The sequence below is a fragment of the Trachypithecus francoisi genome, unplaced genomic scaffold (assembly GCF_009764315.1).
Source record: "Trachypithecus francoisi isolate TF-2019V2 unplaced genomic scaffold, Tfra_2.0 Lachesis_group2, whole genome shotgun sequence".
Taxonomy (NCBI): Eukaryota; Metazoa; Chordata; class Mammalia; order Primates; family Cercopithecidae; genus Trachypithecus; species Trachypithecus francoisi.
The window spans coordinates 123,282,269-123,302,299 of record NW_022681465.1 but is presented as its reverse complement, the minus strand read 5'-3'; the positions used below and the strand labels follow the sequence as shown (position 1 = coordinate 123,302,299).

The 20,031-nt window shown below is 43.5% G+C and overlaps 1 protein-coding gene across 1 annotated transcript in view; it reads left to right on the top strand.

Annotated features, from left to right (window-relative positions):
• Positions 1-20,031, top strand: part of TENM2 (teneurin transmembrane protein 2) — a 526,850-nt gene that overhangs the window by 463,678 nt on the left and 43,141 nt on the right. The window contains exons 17-21 of the mRNA XM_033180356.1: positions 2,393-2,536; positions 3,060-3,309; positions 13,687-13,919; positions 15,434-15,588; positions 16,787-17,661. Coding sequence (XP_033036247.1) covers positions 2,393-2,536; positions 3,060-3,309; positions 13,687-13,919; positions 15,434-15,588; positions 16,787-17,661 — 1,657 coding nt within the window. The remainder of the gene's footprint in view (positions 1-2,392; positions 2,537-3,059; positions 3,310-13,686; positions 13,920-15,433; positions 15,589-16,786; positions 17,662-20,031) is intronic.

Genomic DNA, 20,031 nt, shown 5'->3' with positions numbered 1-20,031 from the left:
AACACTGGCTAATCAAATATATATATATATATTATATCTGTCTTTAGCTAATATCAAAATGACAGCCAATATCAAAAAGTAGACTAAATATTGTAATGCACTTCCATATACTCCAGCACCTACCATTATCAACTCACGATGAGGCCTCTTTTTTCATACCCCCGTCCACTCCCCTTTCTCCTGCATTTTTCTGAAGCAAGTCCTAGACATCACATCATTTAATCTGTAATATTTAAGAATGCATCTCTAAAAACACTCTAAAAATATAAAAACTATATCATCACAACAAAAAAACACAATAATTCCCTAAAACCATCACATAGCCCATCATCGTTCAGTATTTCAGTTGCCTGACAAATACCATAAACTATTAATACTTTGTCTCAATATCCCATTAAGATCCACCTTTTGCAATTGGTTGATTTCTCTTAAACTGTTTTTTAAAGTTCTTTTATCTTTCCTTATCTTTCTCTCTCTCTCTCTAACCTTCATAATTTACTTGTTGAAGAAATTGGGTTGTGTGCCTGTAGAATTCCCCATATAGCGTGGTTGGTTGGTTGGTTGGTTGATTGATCGGTTTGTTCTAGAATTGCATAATTATGGATATTTGGCCTGTTCCTCTGTTCCCTATATCTCCCGACCATTGATAGTTGGGCTTTGAAGCTTTCTCAGGTTCAGGTTTGATTTTTTGATTTTTTGTTTTGACAGAACAAGGTGATAGGTAGGGCTGTGTCCTTCTGTCAAGAGGCACCTAAAGTCAAGTTGTATATTTTTTAGAGATTTCAGTAGCCATTGATGTTCATTGCCTAGTCTGTCCGATCATTAGGGATTGCAAAATGATATTTTAATTCTATACTTCCTTCTTCATCTATTAGCTGAAATACTTCTATGCAGAGATGCTTTCTCCTTAACTACTTGGTTATTTAAAGTACAGTTCAAATAGGAAAGAATAGATAAAATGTTTGATTATTTCCCTTTATTTACTAGTTTTCAATATAATGAGTTGATTCATCATCCAGTGGTGGCAAATTAATGTTTCTTAAATACCATTATGAACTCGTGGGCCAAAACGCATCTAGTATGTTTCAATCTATTAAAGTTATTATCCTCACTAATGGCCAAATGGCCCCATCTTTGGTCAGTGGGCACCTTTTCAAGCTCATTCCCAAATCCTTTTGACATGAGCCTAATAGATTTTGATTCCTTCCTTGCTATCTAGTATGATAAAGTAGGCTGGTGTCATTGTGTTCATTTCTTACTCCAGCCATTTCTTCCAGAAGCCCTGATCCCTTTTAATGAGAAATAATACATCAAGGCCACAAGCCAGGCACTAGCAATTCTCTTTGCTGCTGGGGCTGGTCATTTGGCCTTTGTTTCTTGGCATTTTCAGAGGACAAGCTAGGAAATATATAGGGTTTTTTTAAAGATAAAAATGCATCCTCCATTCGTATTGACACTTCTATATCTCAGGAATTTTTTAAAGCTGCAGAGAATCCCCAAAGGTGACACACATAGTTAAGAGTTTAATGCAGTAGGAATAGCAATAATAACAATGCCTCATATTTCTAGACCAGCGTTCCAATTAAAAATGTATGGCATCTCAGCGCTTCATCTCATCTCTCCTTACCACATCTGTCTGAGAAATTGAGGCTTCACTTAACCCATTTTACACGTGGGGAAAATGGAGCCCCAAGGAAGCGTGAGCTTGGAGCCAAGCTAGGACTAATATCCTTCATTTCCACCTCTCTCTCCCATGTGTCCATGTGGCAAATGCAGTATTTTTACAAACAGCTTTTGGATTCTGTTCCCCATTGAATCCCCATGTAACTGGCAGGCTGTACCCCTGCTGGTGCCTGCCTCTCCTGGCACTTTCTGGAATCCTGAGTGAACACATCAAGTGTCTTAATTTACACAAGCTATTGCTCCCAGAATCTCCATGTCAATGAGCCAGTACCATCCCAAAGGGCTTTCTCCTAGTAAGTGGAAATAAATGACACACAATATAATAAATGCATGCCGTGAACAGCAGGCTGAGAGAAACAGTCTCCTGTCCATCTCTAAAGGGGAATTGTGTCAGGTTTTCAAATGATTCCTTTCCTCCCTCCATGTCACCAGGGTCATTTTTGAAAGCCAGTCGTTCATTGGAAAGGTCTTTCCATCCCCACAGAGTACTACTGTGTAAAGTTTCAAGGTTGAGTTCAACTCAAAAATCTGAATTTAATATTGTAGAATCACAAGGAGAAAAGCAATCAGCCTGCCTCTTTGAGTGAGTTTTTGGAACAGAATCTGTATTACTGCGAACACGTGCTTCTCATTCTTGCTACAGAGCTCTGGAGTAATCAAGTAAACTCTCTCTTTTCTCTCGCTTTGCCCCACCCCGTTTATCTTTCAGTGTCTGTCGGGTTTGAATATGAGACCTGTCCCAGTCTAATTCTCTGGGAGAAAAGGACAGCCCTCCTTCAGGGATTCGAGCTGGACCCCTCCAACCTCGGTGGCTGGTCCCTGGACAAACACCACATCCTCAATGTTAAAAGTGGTACGTGAACACGTCTTCTTTCCCAGCTATAACCTTGCCACTTCTCTGGAACCTTGTCTCTTTTCTCAGCATTTAAGTGGTTACACCTCCCCTTCCCTTGGTCATTTTTTCATCAAGTGCTCAAAATATGCATAGATTTTCATACCTTCTCCTTTTATTTTATTATTTTTTTAATAGAAACAGGATCTTGCTCTGTCATCCAGAGTGTAGTGGAGAGGAGCGGAGCCATCATAGCTCACTGCAGCCTCGACTTCCCGGGCTCAAGTGGTCTCCTGCCCCAGTCTACCAGGAAGCTGGGATTACAAGCTTCTTTAGTTATCCTCCCAAGTGTCATTTTACCCAATGCCACACCATGTGGGGTCCACCTCTCCCACTGCAGCTCTCTCCACATCGTGAAGAAGTTAGAGAGCTCCTCAAGCACTGAAGATTCCTAATTTTTCTCTTCCCCTCCCTCCCAGTTGGCCAATACACGTGTCTTCTCCAGAGGGCTTCAGTAACCCCTCCCATTCTCCAACCCCCGCAGGAATCCTACACAAGGGCACTGGGGAAAACCAGTTCCTGACCCAGCAGCCTGCCATCATCACCAGCATCATGGGCAACGGTCGCCGCCGGAGTATTTCCTGTCCCAGCTGCAACGGCCTTGCTGAAGGCAACAAGCTGCTGGCTCCAGTGGCTCTGGCTGTTGGAATCGATGGGAGCCTCTATGTGGGTGACTTCAATTACATCCGACGCATCTTTCCCTCTCGAAATGTGACCAGCATCTTGGAGTTACGGTAAATGGCCATACAGGCAACCTTCTGTTGCTCTCTTGCCCCCCATAACTCCTGAGTTTGATTGGGTAATTGGGGCCGCATTTGGGGTTCTCTGAAGAAGATATAGTCCTTGTGATCCAAAACCTAGGCCCAGAGTCAAATAAGGAGGTGAGAGAAATGCTTTGTGTATCTATGAAAAACCACACACAGATTTGATACAATAGTCAACAACTGACTTACAGACAAGGCTTTTAGTCTCCAGACTGGAGAACAACCAAGGCGTCTTTTATTTTTAAGAAGCTCTGTAGACACACATCAAAGTTTGAGAACCACTAATGTTCATTTGCTAATTCAAAATGTTGTATTGAGCACCTCTATCTGCTAGCTCTCCATAAATTCTCTGGGTCTTTGCACATTCACTAGGAGAGCACTCCCTTTACTGCGTAGGCTTTGCTGTGTAATTTCTGGCCAGCCTAGGTAGATTCCTCCTGCCCATTGCTGGCTACTAATTCTGAAGGCCAAACCCCTCTGTGCTGGGAAAACACTGACCCCTAAAAGCTCTTAGACATGCTCTTGCCAGGAAAGTTGATTTCAGACCCTCAACTCAGGAGATCTGTAATTAGAGAGAGAAATAAGATCTATAAGAAAGGGGCAAAACTTCATTCAACAAATATTTGTTGAATGTATACCATGTCCCAGGGGCTTTCTGACTAGAAAAAAAAAAAAGTGGGGTCGAACAAAGCACCTGTTGTTGTGTTTGTGTTCTGATAAGGAGCCACAGACAAAATCATGTGGGCAAATAAAAAATAATAATCTCCAGTATCCTTAGTTGCTTTAGGGGAAATATAACAGAGTAAGAAACAGGAACTGGGGGACAGGGAGGGTACGTGGATGAGGAGGCTATGTAAGATGAATTAGTTAGAGAAACCTCTTGTACTAGGTAATGTTTGGCTAGGATCTGAGTGATAGACATCAGCCATGGGGAGATCTGGGGAAAAGCACTCAGGCAGAGAGAAGTTGTTCAAAAGCCCTATACCAGCCAGTAGCCTGACTAATTTAAGGACTGATAGAAGCCCAATGTGGCTGGAGGGTGGTGAGCTCAGGGAAGGGTCCCTCAATGCATCAGAGTCTCACTAACCACTTAGATAAGAGTACATTGTATTTCAATGAACAAGCAATGGAGGTTGAAGTAGGGAGTGGGGTGGAATTGATATGATCTGATTTCCATTTTTTTTAAAGATGACTCTGGCTATTGTGTATGGAGTAGACTGTAGGACTGCAAGAGTGGAGGCAGGAAAACCCATAGGGAAGCTGTAGCAATTGTCCAGGATTGGGGCAATGGTGATTTGAACCAGAATGGTAGCAGAAGAGAGAGGAGTCCTCCAATTAGTGTCCAATTAGATTTTGAGATAAACCTGATAGGATTTGCTGATGGATCAGGTATAAGGAATGAACAAAGACAGAAATGAATCAAGGGCCCTGCCTAGGATTTTGGCCTGACAAATGAGTGGATAATGGCATCTTCTGAAGCGGCCTCAGCCTCTCTCCTAGAAGGAGCTGCAGGTTGCACTTGCATTTGAGAGTCTCTGAGGCCCCATCTGGGAGAAATATCAGTGGCCTGCCCCCAGCAACTGCTGCTGAACATTCTTGGGAGCTGAGAGTGTTCCAGGGACTGAGAGGAGTAAAAAGAGAGAAGAAAACAAGAGCTTCACCCTGAGGAGGTTGCAGCCTCAGTGATCCAGTGGGCATGTATTGAGCATGGAGGTGAGCCAGGCATGTGCTGGGCTCTGCAGTACAAAAGGGGATGAAACACAGGCTCAGAAAACACCCATGTGAGCATTAGAGGTGGCACCTGGGGAAGTCAGTGCAGTTCAAGCTGAGCTGAAGGGCCAAAGGCCAACCATCATGGAGATCCAGAGACAGGCCTGGGGTGGAGGAGGGGGCATGGTAACCAGAGGGTGAACAATGAGAGCAAGAAGGAGACACGTGGGAGGAGGCCAGGTAGCCTTCACACTGCCAAGCTGGCGATCAGACAAATCACTTTTCCTAGACTTGCCCATCCATATAGATTCCCTTCCCAAGATGTTGTTTTTGTTTGTTTTTTTAATCCTAGGAAAGTCTCCTTTTCTCAGGCACCCTGTGGGCATCAGAGAACCATGGGAGAAGGCAGGGCAGGGGGGAGGTAGCACTGTGCTTTACCATTGCCTATAGGAATAAAGGGTGGAAGTATTTCATCTGGCCCTTGTAATCTTCCACATCAGGCCCTTCCTCCTTTGTCACCATTCTTCCTGCTCAGAGGCTAATCAGCCCTCACTTGGTACAGTCCCACCTCCAAACCTTCACTCTTGCTGCTTGCTCTGCTTAAAATACCTTCCCTACCTAATCTACCACATCACACCCACCTGCAAGGCACAGCGTCAGGGCCCCCTCTTCCATGTAGCCTGATTTCCCCAGCAGAAGCCATTCTCACCCACCTCTGAGTTACTGCACTCTCTGATCTTAGAGTTGATGCCACTGAATGCCTTGTTGTCATTATGTCTATGTAAGCCTTTAGGGCCCAAGCAAGTGAACTTCTGCAGGGACCACCCCTTGGTCATCTTTGTCCCTTTAATGCCTAGAGGAGGTCCTGGCCCACACTAGGTGCTCAAGATAGGTTGCTTAAATTAAAGAAAATGCAGACCCATCTCCTCCCTCTTGTTGGAGTTATCCCTGACTCCATGTCTCTCAAGTTGTGGAGGTCACAACATCAGTGGTGCAAGCTAAGGGCCCAATCAGAGCAAGTCACGCCATACCCACGTGGTGACATTAGGACAGCTTGAGGCGGAATATGGCTCCCAATTTCCCTCGACAGCTGAGTGATTTTTTTAACTGCCTTTAGCCTTGTTCTTGCTTTCATCAGCCAGGTACCCAGAGCCGATTAGAAGTTAAGCTTTTACAAGAACACTGGTTTTATTCTTCTTTTCTTCCCACTACATACCTGAAAACAAAGGGCTGTCAATCCCCTCTCTTCAAAACAGCAACCAGCAGAGGGAGGGAGGGGGAGGAAGAGACCTGTCTTGCTTATGTCTTTTCTCCATTGTGAGTTGGCAGCTGAATGATTCAATTTCAGGAGTCAGTGCCCGTCCCTATCTCGCTTACCCACCCCAGAGCTGAGCCTCTGAATTGGGATCCTATTGAAATGTTTCCATGGTTCTCTCGCTATCCTTCCCCGTTCCTCCTTCCTTTGTCTCAAAACATGCAGGGACAAGTTCTATACACTTAAATAACTTCTGATGCTACAAAGAGCCTTCTCTTAGGTAAAATGGGTATCATCTGTGTGCTCTGATTAGGCGGACATTTAGGACATTTTTCATACTCCTTTCCCATAAAAGCCTGATATCCCATCTTTACTAGTCCATTTCCCACCACCCTTTCCAAGTGGTCTTAGGAAAACCTAAGCCCCCTGGAGCAGAGTAAATTTGTCAGTCACTAACATTATAGGGAGAATTTCTCTCACAGAAAAATCTTCCCTCCCTCCCCAATTTTAGAACATCTTAGGAATTAGACCTCAGTATAAGGCAGTGAATTATATGGGATGGGACAGTATCTCTCTACCTTTTTTTAGCTTAGCTCCTTTTAATAAACATAAGACTCTGACATCTTCCGTAATTTTTGAAATTCCAATTCTTTTTATTTTTTAAACATAAAGTAATATTATGATATTAAACATGCTTTTTTCCAACTAAACCGCTTCTCCATGCTGACATTCTGATGGTGCTTTCAGCGTGGAGTCAAGGGCACCATTCATTAGAGGAGACCTTCAGAGAAGGGACTTGTCCAACCCAGATATGTTAGTACCCGGTAGGGTGAAAGTGGGAGCCTGGGAAGGTGGGCAGAGCCAGCAGACATTGGAAGGAAGCGTCGCCAAGGACAAGCTCTGCCTGAGAGTTTCAGCCAGGACAGACCCTGCTTGATGACCAGGTAGACTCTTAGGGAAGACTATGTGGTTCCACTCAAAGACTGGAAATGCTTTTCCTGTGTGGTCAGGCTTTGAAAATGGGGGTCAGGAAAGAAAAGTCATGAAGCACTCAATCCAGAATAAAAGTAAAAACAATGTCCCCATAAAATTTTGGAGACTGATTGGAACTATTTTCAAAGCCTTTTTACCAAGGGTAGAACCCAGATTTCATGAAGCCTAACACTAAGACAATTTCAGAGACTCTCCCTAAGAAGAAACAAATAAAATTATAAATATGAAATGAGAAATGAAATGGAATATTTAGGATAAGAAAAGAAACCCAAAAACTTGCAAAGTTTAGAAAAGCCAATTCTATCACAAACATCACAAAATCCAGACAAATAACCTAATATTTTTATTAATTAACTCCTGTAAGACTTCCATGATACATGTTTTTCTATACTTTTTGGCTGCATATCTTTGATCATCTTTTAATATTACAGTCATTTTGTAATTTCATTATCTATAGAAGTGACAGAGGGATTTTCAGTCTTTCCTCTAGTAGGGCTGATCAAAATTTGTTTTAGATTATTGATAAATTAGAAAACTTTCTCTTGTGTTCATAATTGATTATTGGTGAAATCATTAGAGTTATAAAATTGGGGAAAATCTTTATCAAGTTTCCTTTGTAATATCTCTGGGCATTTCAAGTTTTCCTGTGGAGTATATGAAATGATGCTCATTAACCAGTTTGTCATCGATGTCCTTGTATTAGTGAAATATGAATGCTACATGGGGCCTTTTACTCTCTGCAATGATGCTAGACAAATCAACATGGTAGGGAAGGAGCATTCCTGAAAGACATTCCTATTCAAGAATGGCTAACAACCATTTAGCTGGGTGCAAAAGGGACTACAAGCCACATGAGCTCATCCTCCTGAAACTAAACCAAATGTACCCCAAGTCAACTTCTCTTTTGTTAGAACAACAACAACAAAAAAAAACCCTGTGGCTGCTCCAAGTCCACCTTCCTCAAGGGAAAATGTGGCACAGAGAGAGTTGGAATGAAAAAAGACAACAGTCTCCACTGATTGTAGATTTGTAATTCTGAGCAGAACATGAGGGATTGGAGCTAGTCCTAGGCAGGGTCTCCCCTTCTCTAAGGGAAGCAGCCTCATTCCTTGCTTCCTTCACTCAAGAACCCATTTTTCCAGCCCTAACTCTCTCCTGGGCCTTCTACTATATACCTGCAATTCAGAGATGAGTGAGTCATGTCCTATTCACAAAGAAGTGAAGGGGACAGGCACACAAACATAAATCACCAGACAGCATGATGGCAGCCCTGAGAGTCAGGCTGAGAATGCCACAAGAGACCCTGAAGGCTTTGCAGAGACGTCACTGAGACTCTGCAGTGTAAAGAAGAGCTAATGCATCTCAATTCTCCCATCTGAAATACCACTTTTTCCTCAAAGGGCTCACCTAAAGAGTCTGTGGTATTAAAACCATGCACACAAAGCCTAGGCCTATCCCTTGTAAGTAGGACATCTGAACCCAGCTGCATAGACTGACTTGGTGATGCTGTTATTCTGGTTTGTTGCGTGCTAAGCACCCAGCCTGCTGTGATCCTGGACTGGAATAGCAGTGACCTCAGCCTTTCTTCAAAGCTCATATTCATATGATCATTCAGGCTCTACACTCTCCAACGACTTGATCCTTCACCCCTGCCCTTCTCCTTCCTCCAACATAGATCTTATATTAATCAACTGAAAGCAGATGTTCCTAGGAAAGAAGTAGGTCAGGTCTGCAGACCCAAATCCCATCCAGTATTTTTACAAAATCTTGACTTTAAAAAGTGAAATTGATATTGCAATAATTAAGAGCCAAATATGACTACCACTGGTGGCAGATAACATTTCACTTTCATTAAGCAATATAAAATAGACGCAAGAATTCCCGGCTGCCACCCTGACACACCAGGCTTTGCAGAATGAATCTTAAATTGCACTATGTCAGTCAGAGCTCAGGAGTTATCAGCATCATTTAATTAACTTTTTTTTTTTTTTTGCAAAAACTAACACATTGGAATAAAATATAAAATTGTAATCCCTGTGCAAACCCACCACTAATGATGGCCCCCGGCAGAGGACCGAGCTACACCTGAGCAGAAATCAGGGCATTAAACTCTCTTTGTCCCTTCCCTGAAGCCTTTCTCCTCAACTGAAAGGAAGAGAGGGGTCAGGGGTTTCTTCCACCTTGGCCTAGAAGCCTCGAAAACAGGAGTCTTTCTCCTTACTTGAGACCCTAACATCTTCTCGTCTCTGGCATGTTAACTTTCAGCCACTTTCTTATTGAAATTGAATATATTTCTTCTCTTAAAACAACAACAAAATTTTTACTAGTTCTGTGATAAGAAACGATAACTGGAGTCTTTGACTCCAAGAGGATATTATTACCTATAAATTTCATTGTGGACGTTATTGCAATATTGGACGTTACCTTTTTAGAAAGAATGCATATTTGGGGTCCCACCCCAAGTGAAAAGGGGACAATGAAGGTGACATGGAGCAGGGAAAGGAAGTGGTTCAGAGTCTTAGGGTTCAACAGCCTTTGCCCAACTGCAGTAGGCTCTGAGCAGGGTCTCCCTCTTGGGTGGTACTCATTCTACCCTGAAATGCACTAATGGCAACTAAGTGGTACAGGTGTCACCATCCTCCCTCCCACACTCAGAGTGGACGTTACAAGTGAGTCACAGTACTCTTTATAGCCGATATTAAATTTGGCTTCAAAATCCTTCTACCACCACACTCCCAGTAGCCATTACTGGTCAACACACGTTGGCACCCAAGACATAACGTGTTTGCCATCCCTTCCTTAGTCAGGAGGCATATTTCACCTATAGAAATCTGTGTCTTGTGACAGTCACATTGCTGATGAGAGAATTCAAGCTTTCTTGTCCAGATTGTCCAATGTCTGGGAGGAGTCCAAAATCAGGGGCACTTCTCAAGCTATTGAGCCAGGAGTTGTCAGTTACAGGGGAAAAAAGAAAAAGACTGCCTTTTTTGGGCCCCTTTATACGAGAAACAAAAATGTTATGTTTGCTTTATCATCAATTCTTCCGCTAACTGTTTGTTCTTTTTTCCTTTCTGTTTTCTTTCTATAAAGAAATAAAGAGTTTAAACATAGGTAAGATGAAGAACTCTTTCCCATATAATTTGATATGGTTCGTTTGCTTCCTTGTGTTTGCTTTTTTTGTTTTGTGCTTCTTGTGTAATGTTGTATATTTTTATGTACCAAATATAGTAACTTTTTTATGTGCTAATTGTGTGTTGTGGATATGATAAGCTTTAGCAATTATGAAATGCAGTCAAAAAGCAACCAAATAAGCTGACAGTAATTAGAATTTCCGGGAGATTCAAGTGCAAGATAATGAACCCTCAGCGAACTTTTATCCCGACTGCTCAGTGCGGTCCATAATTGGGCTAAACAGTTGAGGCAAACTCCTGGCTTTTGTAAATGCTGGACTGGGTTCACAAAAGCTTTAATGAACTGGAAACGGGTTAAAAACTCATTTTCAACTCATTAATGATTTTTTCCCCTGGATATATGGTCATCTTTAAAAAAAAAAAAGTTAATTGCCAATCTGCCGGTCAGAATGAATCCAACAGCCAGATGCATTGAGAATTTTCATGGAGTAAAATCACTTTTGAATAGTTTGAAGGATGGAGACCAAGTATTATTCGTCAAAACCGCCTTGATCATTATATTGATCCAAGGTTATCATTTAAAACCACAGATAAAGTGTAAAACACACATACACGTGCATTCACACGTGAACTGCACTGAAATGGAGATAGCATGAGCTTTCTTAAAGAAAAGTCACCTTATTTTTATTCAGAAGAAGAGAAAAAGCAAAGCAATCTATACCACTACTCAGCGGAATGCTTCGCTCACTTTTTGGAATGAAACATGGACAGCTTTCCTTCATGATATTAGGTCAAAATTAGACAAAAAGTAGAGTGAAATTGCACAAGATCATAACAGTGAGTGGAAGGCCATGCATTGGAAAAGTCCTCTGCTTTCTCCTCAGGCACCCCAAAACTGGCTGGTTATAGGCACCCCATTTGAGTCCAATTTTAAAAATAAGTGGAAATGCCTTGGAAGGACATTTTTCCAGGAAATTCACCAACCTCATGTGATCTTTGCCACAGCCACAGGTGTGGAGGCATGGCTGTCCCTCTGACCTGAGTTTTTCTGCAAGCATCTTAGTGAGAATAGGTATGAGACCGTAAGGAAGAATGGTCTCCCCAAGCAAGAACTGACCTCACACCCTCCATTGCCTGCTCTTCTGCCAGAGCTTTTGAAAAGCTTCCTCAAATCAGGCTCCCTAGAAAGTCCAAAATTAATTATCTCTCTCATAGATAGGCACAGATGTGCAATGCCTTGATCCTTCTGTTGATCATGCCAGCTACTGTTCATTCAGTAACAGAGTGCAGCATCTAATTAAAAAATGGCACGAATTTTTCCCTTTCTGCCCTAATTTGTTTTGCATATATGGATAGTCTCTAATGACTTAATAGCCGAAAAACAAGAAGAAAAGAGGAAAGGAAAGGAATGGAACCCAGGTAGTCTATGTTTTAGTTATCTGGGCTGGAATTTCAGAAAAACTTTGACTTCTAGTTCAGGGATGTGTCTTAATAGCAACCTGAATAGAAACTGGAGTGAAAGGTGGTCACAACTCAACACAGATTGTTCCTAAAAATAGCTTCCTAGTTCTTTTTTTTTTTTTCCTTAAATCAGAGAAGAACACAAATGGTGGTGTTTTAATTAGTAATTTACTAGCTAATGTCAACAGGACAAATGCATCCAACACTGTCATCTCTCTCGCCTTCCCTCCACCTCTCCCAGCCCGTTCTCCCATCACCCCAAAGTAAAATTGAAAAATAATAGGAAAAGGCTGGTTGCATGGTTTACACCTATAATCCCAGCACTTAGGGAAGCGAAGGCAGGAGGATCTCTTGAGGCCAGGAATTTGAGATCAACCTGGGCAACATAGTGAGACCCCATCTGTACCAGAAACAAACAAACAAAAAAAGTTTTTAATTAGCCAGGCCGTGGTGGCATGCACTTGTAGTTTCAACTACTCGGGAGGCTGAGGTGGGAGGATCACTTCAGCCCAGGAATTTCAGGCTGCAGTGAGCTAGAATTGTGCCACTGCTCTCCAGTGAGACCCTGTCTCTAAGAAAAATAAAATAAAATAGCAGGGGAAAAAAGGGGGGGACTGTGCTCATTTCAAAACATAGTCTACCACACTGAGGCAGAAAGGCAATTACTGCTTGCAGTCTAGAGGTGGTGATTGTAACAACCAGTAGAGGAATAACATAAATACCTATTCTGGTCCCAACCTCAAACCAGTGACAGGTACTACAAAGGGAAGAACTGCAGGGTTTTGAGCCAGAGGGAACATTAGCAATATCCAGTATGATTGATTTAATCCCCCAGCCCCACCCTACCCCAAAAAAAGCTAAGACCTGACACTGTCAAGTGACTTAACCAAGGTCACCACCAGCTGGGTCAGAATTGAGTTTTGAGTTTCCTGTGTTTTAGCCCTGAGCCACTTCTACAAGTCTTACTCTGTCCTAGTTAGCCTCACACAGGGCAGCTAGACACATGGCAGTGGAAGCAGCCCAGGTCTCGGAGGCTCACGCCTTCCTAATACACTTCACACACACAAAGGTATTAATCCCCTAGTGTGGCTGAGGGCCCTGGCAGACCCGGACTCATGCCTGTGACCTCACTGTTACCCAGATTTGAAAAGTGCATCTCCTCTCCCAGTAATTCAGATTCCAGACACAGTACCAGCAAGATACCCACATGTCTTTACACTAAATGCCAAATTTATCCATATGCACACTGAAGAGCAGTAAAGAAGCAAGCTCTGAGCCTGGAGATTGGGAGTGTTTCTGGGGTGCTTCCCATGATAAAATTAGGAAAACTCCAGGTTGCCCTAGTATTAATGGTCTAGTACCCTGGAGGCATAGGATAAAACGAGAACATTGTCACATGGAAGTGTTCCTCTATCCCACTTGAGAATACACTAAGTCCTTAAGGGGAAATTAAGGAGACTGCACACACATGGACTGTAACTGGTCTTGAATAACTATCCTGCTAACGAAAACGGGATCGGAGTGGGAGCTCTCGTACTGGCTAAATGAAGCAACAGTTGTTTAGTATGGTGGGAAATGAATTCTCTGATAGCATAAGGAGCATAAGTCCAATTAGAAGTAGCTAAGAACCATGATGTGTTAGAACACTGAGTCTGATGTTAGATTCTTTCCAGTTCACTAAAGTGGAAAGACACTAGAGAAGGTAAGCGTCTTGCTAGGATTTTTGTCATTCCTTTGATCTAAGAAGCCAGCTCCATAGCCCCCTCCTCATTTCTCTTTGTGCTTCTCCTACTAAAGCAACAACCCAGCACACAAGTACTACTTGGCAGTGGACCCCGTGTCCGGCTCGCTCTACGTGTCCGACACCAACAGCAGGAGAATCTACCGCGTCAAGTCTCTGAGTGGAGCCAAAGACCTGGCTGGGAATTCGGAAGTTGTGGCAGGGACTGGAGAGCAGTGTCTGCCCTTTGATGAAGCCCGCTGTGGGGACGGAGGGAAGGCCATAGATGCAACCCTGATGAGCCCGAGAGGTAAAGGCCATGAAGGAAGAGTACCACGCCCCAGATAAAGCTTTGCCACCATCTTGGCTTTCTTTTTATCAGAACGTAACTAAGCCCAGCAGTCCAAAACATCGCTTTCCCTATAATCATTTAACTCAGATAGATTGCTTTGGTGTGTGGATGGGTGTTTAAAAAGAAAACCAATCATGAGGTCAGGAAATCGAGACCATCCAGGCTAACACAGGGAAACCCCATCTCTACTAAAAATGACAAAAAAATTAGCCGGGCATGGTGGTGGGCGCCTGTAGTCCCAGCTACTCGGGAGGCTGAGGCAGGAGAATGGTGTGAACCCAGGAGGCGGAGCTTGCAGTGAGCCGAGATCACGCCACTGCACTCCAGCCTGGGCAATAGAGCGAGACTCCATCTCAAAAAAAAAAAAAGAAAGAAAAGAAAAAGAAAAACTTATTTATTTATTTGAAGTAAACTTTATCATGCACATAGGCTCCAAATGGAAAGTGAAGGGGATTGTGCCTGGAGATTTCTGACGGCTGCCAGTCACAGAAAATCAGAGGAAATCCTGGCTCCATGAGCCAGAGTGCCAGCTGTGTGGGCTGGAGACAAAACAAAGCCCAGCCGGGGGCCTCTGGCCACGCCCAGATTTTCGTGATAGACAGCAAATGTGTATGAAGTCTAAAGTGCACTGCCTCACATGTTGTAATGCCCAATAAATGGTAGTAATTAAGAATGGGTATAATTTCCAGGAGTCCAGGATGGAGAAGTTCTGGGAACCCATGGGTCTCTATTTGAAAAGGACTAAAAACACTTAACATTAAGGAGCAATTATCTGAGACTCCAACTCCTGTTAGCATTTTTAGCTACTGTGAAAGCAGCAGGGCAGCATGGATTAAGGAGGCAAAGCCTTGTTCTTGGGCACTGGGGCAAAGACACAAAATAAATAGAAGCCATATCTGTGCCTTTCCAGCCCTGCTGCAACAAGGGAATGCTAGGCCGCAGTGTCCTCCTGGGGCACTGAAGTGCTGATTGGCGTCAGGCTTAACTGGGAATACTTCCTGAAGCATACACCTTGAATTAGGAGTTTGTAACCACAAGAATCATAGTTTCTCAACCTTACTGCTGCAATCAGTTGTGAAGTATATTTAAGTCAGTTACTACTAATAATGTTTAGGGTAATGAACTTCAGAAATAACTTCTTTTCTAAAGAGAGCAGATGCAAAGTTATTTCCTGCTTCATTCATTTGCAGCCTTGGTTCATTTACAGTCCAAGAAGCATGCTTTCATCAGTTGCAGGGAAGAGGGTGGTGATGTAGCCAGCACCCCAGGAACTCTACAAATCCCAGCACAGTGCCCATGAGAAAGGATCTTGCCTTAGAAGGCTGAGAACCACTGCTCTGAGGGTCCTAATCAGTTCCAGTAGGGTCTCTGGTCTAAGCAGAGAGTGCTCAGCAAGGCATCTCATCTCCCACCTCTACCCCACAATCCTACCCCTTTCCAAGAGATAAATCCACACTGCTTGTCTTGCTCAGGTATTGCAGTAGACAAGAACGGGCTCATGTACTTTGTTGATGCCACCATGATCCGAAAGGTCGACCAGAATGGAATCATCTCCACCCTGCTGGGCTCCAATGACCTCACTGCTGTCCGGCCGCTGAGCTGTGATTCCAGCATGGATGTAGCCCAGGTGAGACTCTTTCTTACTTCTCTTCACTAAACAACACCTGCCTCTTGGCCTGAGCTTCTTACCTGCTTCCTGATTGGTTTGGAAGTGGAATAGGAAGGGGAGATACAGATACAGATCACAGGGTTGTTTGGAGAAAGCCTGAGATGAGCTAAACAGTAAGATGGAATGGAAAATGTCAGATAGGTATGAGAGAGAGAGAGTAAGAGAGAGGGAAAATTCTGTTAAGAAAAGTGGAGCCAGTGACATACTCCAGCCGTGGCAAATTACAGGGTAGAAGTTGCTGTGTAATTACCTCCCTTCTCCATCATTATTGCAGGTTTGAGAATGTACTGTACAGTGTTATATGTCAATCAGAACTTCCCTGTTAATCTGAAATGATTGCATCCTCACTATATAAACCTTTACTTTGTGCAGTAGTAACTAAAGCAGAGCCCTCTACAATATCACCCAAAGTGTGTGTTTAGTTTGGGCTCTTACAGAGGCAGAGAACAGAGGCTCACTCAAATGTACAGCATTTGTTCTCAGACAGCCTGGAATATACGTTCAGCCTTTCTACAACGGCCTTTTCAACCCTTGGCCAACCTCATAAATTTCAGCTCAAGTTCCACAACAGACAACTTGCTACTGAGATTTTTATTTCAAATTCCACAGAGGAAAGATGTGTTTGGTTCAGTTTATTTTTTAACGCAGATACTCAAGTTGTAGTTTGCTGGCGAGCCTGCACTTTGGCTCCCCTTTGATCAGAGCCACCTTCCAAGCCACATGGCTCCTTTTTGTGAATTAGATACAGGTGCCACCTCCAAATGAACATAGCTTCCCGGCATCTGCTTGGAGAGCAGAGTATGGGCTGGATGGCATGGTCTCTTTTGTAGTGAACTACCTGTGCAACCATATATGACAGCTCTGATGCTGGTCCAACCATCTGGAGCTGAGAAGCAGCATCATAGGTAGAGCTGATGGCCTGTTCTGGTCATGGCAGGTGACATGGTAGGAAATATATGTTACATTATCTCTTCTTCTCCATCACACCCACTCATCATGGGCAATGAGCAGCTGGTTCAATGAAGAACATTTCTATTACAGTGTGTTATTAAAAAGCTGACTTTTTTCCTAGATACATAAAACCAGTAAGTGCCCTACAGTTAAATGTTGGACATATTAAAGGCTGTTCTTTAGTCTGATACCATATCATCCACAGGTTCGTCTGGAGTGGCCAACAGACCTTGCTGTCAATCCCATGGATAACTCCTTGTATGTTCTAGAGAACAATGTCATCCTTCGAATTACCGAGAACCACCAAGTCAGCATCATTGCAGGACGCCCCATGCACTGCCAGGTTCCTGGCATTGACTACTCACTCAGCAAACTAGCCATTCACTCTGCCCTGGAGTCAGCCAGCGCCATTGCCATTTCTCACACTGGGGTCCTCTATATCACTGAGACAGACGAGAAGAAGATTAACCGTCTACGCCAGGTAACAACCAATGGGGAGATCTGCCTTTTAGCTGGGGCAGCCTCAGACTGCGACTGCAAAAACGATGTCAACTGCAACTGCTATTCAGGAGATGATGCCTATGCGACTGATGCCATCTTGAATTCCCCATCATCCTTAGCTGTAGCTCCAGATGGTACCATCTACATTGCAGACCTTGGAAATATTCGGATCAGGGCAGTCAGCAAGAACAAGCCCATTCTTAATGCCTTCAACCAGTATGAGGCTGCATCCCCCGGAGAGCAGGAGTTATATGTCTTCAATGCTGATGGCATCCACCAATACACTGTAAGCCTGGTGACAGGGGAGTACTTGTACAATTTCACATATAGTGCTGACAATGATGTCACTGAATTGATTGACAATAACGGGAATTCCCTGAAGATCCGTCGGGACAGCAGTGGCATGCCCCGTCACCTGCTCATGCCTGACAATCAGATCATCACCCTCACCTTGGGCACCAATGGAGGCCTCAAAGTCGTGTCCACACAGAACCTGGAGCTTGGCCTCATGACCTATGATGGGAACACTGGGCTCCTGGCCACCAAGAGCGATGAAACAGGATGGACGACTTTCTATGAGTAAGTGGGTTTGTAAAGCATCTCTGAAGAGCCCTTCCCTTGTTCTAGCTGGCATCAGGACTGGTCATTCGTGTAGCTTTTTAAATTGCTTTGTCATGTTGTCTTTCTAACTTTAATGATGTCTTATGGTCTCAAGATATTCATGTCCCCTCTCCCTGACTCTAAAATGATTTGCTCTATTGGGTCTCTGATATTGAGCATCCTCCCTACTAGAGTTGGGAACTCCTGTTGCCTGCTTGCCGTTCAAATTTCAGGATATTGGACACGCACAGCACCTAGGAGGTAAAGCGTTGATTAACTTTGCTGATTATTCATGTTTGCCATGGGTGCGGAAATTAGAACCTAAAAGGCAAGATCCCAGTGGGGCTCCTGTAATTTGCCAATAGGTCCAGCAACACACTTGATTGCACAGACAGGTAGATAAACTCTGAATTTCCTCCTTAGCAGAAGCAGATCGATACAGATAAAGCGTTAGGTATATTAAAAGATGCGAGAGCTGGTCATATTTCCCCTAACAATTATCTCATACTTAATAGTCCTGACGCTTATTTTGCAAAAAGCTGTTTTTCCTAGCTCCTGCAGGCAGTTCTTGGTCAAAGTGCCTGCTGCTGTAAGTACTAATGGTGGGATGCTGGTTGGAGGAAGTTACTAGGCATGATTCTCCCAATGGCTGGCTGATACTGGAGCAGAATTTATAAATATCTGGCTCTCCTAGGTGATGAAGGAGTGTGTTAACCCCTACGTACTTGGAGTCCTTGCTTGCTTTTTGTCTGGATGCTGCTGCTAGCAGATAATGTCGTAAGTTAGGGAGAGTTGGCACAGAGAAAAAAAGGGGACAACAGGGAGAACAGAAAACCTCATTGTTGATCATTCCTAAATCCAGCAATGTTTACTTCCTGATTGTATGCCAATGGTCTTGGGAGAATGTAAAAGGAAGCTGTTGCCACCTGCTGGATATTTGCTGCATTGCAGAAGAATTGCTTTCCCTGGTTCTGACTTTCTTCTTGGGGCAACTCTTTCTCAGACTTTTGAAGCATCTTAATACCTTCGGGACACTGGGGGTTTGATCAGACTTCACCAGCTAGTGATTCTGCCCTCGAGGGGTACCATCTGAGTGTCGTCCTTGGCTCTCACACCGAGTTAGATTGAAGCTATACACTCACCCAAACACCTCCGGGATTTTCCTCTTCCGAGGAAACCTCTTTCTGACAGTTTCACCCAAAGACCTAATACATTTCAGAAACAATTTGTTGGTTCTCCTGAAAGAGGGGAAAAAACATCATTCTCAGGGAGGCCAGCCTGAACTGGGCCTGGTTTAGAGACTGCCATAAAGAAGCTTGGGCTCAAGTGCATCCACAGGTCTGAAGTCTAAAACGGAAAGTATTTTCCAGAAAGTGTCCCTAGTTTAATGAAAACATAGGCATGATTCATAAATGTGTTTTAAAATGTTCAGAAGTTACATTGAAACTGAATAATTTTTTATCTTAATTTGATAAGCTGCCCTTCTTTTCAGAATGTTGATAAATCCAGTGACCACAAATTCTCCATTGTGGGGTTCAAATGTATAAGGTTTTCTTTTCTACCTAAAAAGATGGTGAGTTCTTTTTGTTCGATGGCACTTTCGGCACATCATCAGCCAACTGGCAGACGCACAGCCAATTTAAAAATTAGACACAACTTCACCTCCTGTCAGGGCAGTGCAGTCAAGACCAACACTGCATAGCCTTAGCCAAAACTTTAGAGAAAGCGTGATGAAGAAAACCACACAGAGGCTGTGAGGCTACTAGAAAACAGTCTGTCCTGGTCGGGAGCGATGCCTCATGCCTGTAATCTCTCCACTTTGGGAGGCCGAGGCAGAAGGATCACTGGAGGCCAGCAGTTTGAGACCAGCCTGGCCAACATGGAAAAACCTCATCTCTACTGAAAATACGAAAGTTAGCCAGGTATGGTGGTGTACACCTGTAGGCTCAGCTACTCAGGAGGCAAAGGCACGAAAATCACTTGAATTCAGGAGGTGGAGTTTGCAGTGAGTTGAGATCACGCAGCTGCACTTCAGTCTGGGTGACAGAGGGACACTCTGTCTCAAAAAAAAAGAAAGAAAGAAAGAAAGAAAACGATTTATCCTTCAATGAGAGCTTCCTTAGGGGGATTCCTCTCTTCCCACTCTGTTATGGGGGCGGGTAACAAATCCCCCTGTAGGTGGGAAGAGTGGCCATATCTTTTTTTCTGCATAGAACATGAGGTAGAGAAGCCATGTATCTACTCTGTTGTCACAATGACTGTCTAAATATGGATTCGATTATCCCCATTTTATGGCTAAAGAAACTGAGGCTCAGAGAATTGAAGCGACTCCCCTGAGACCACACAGGG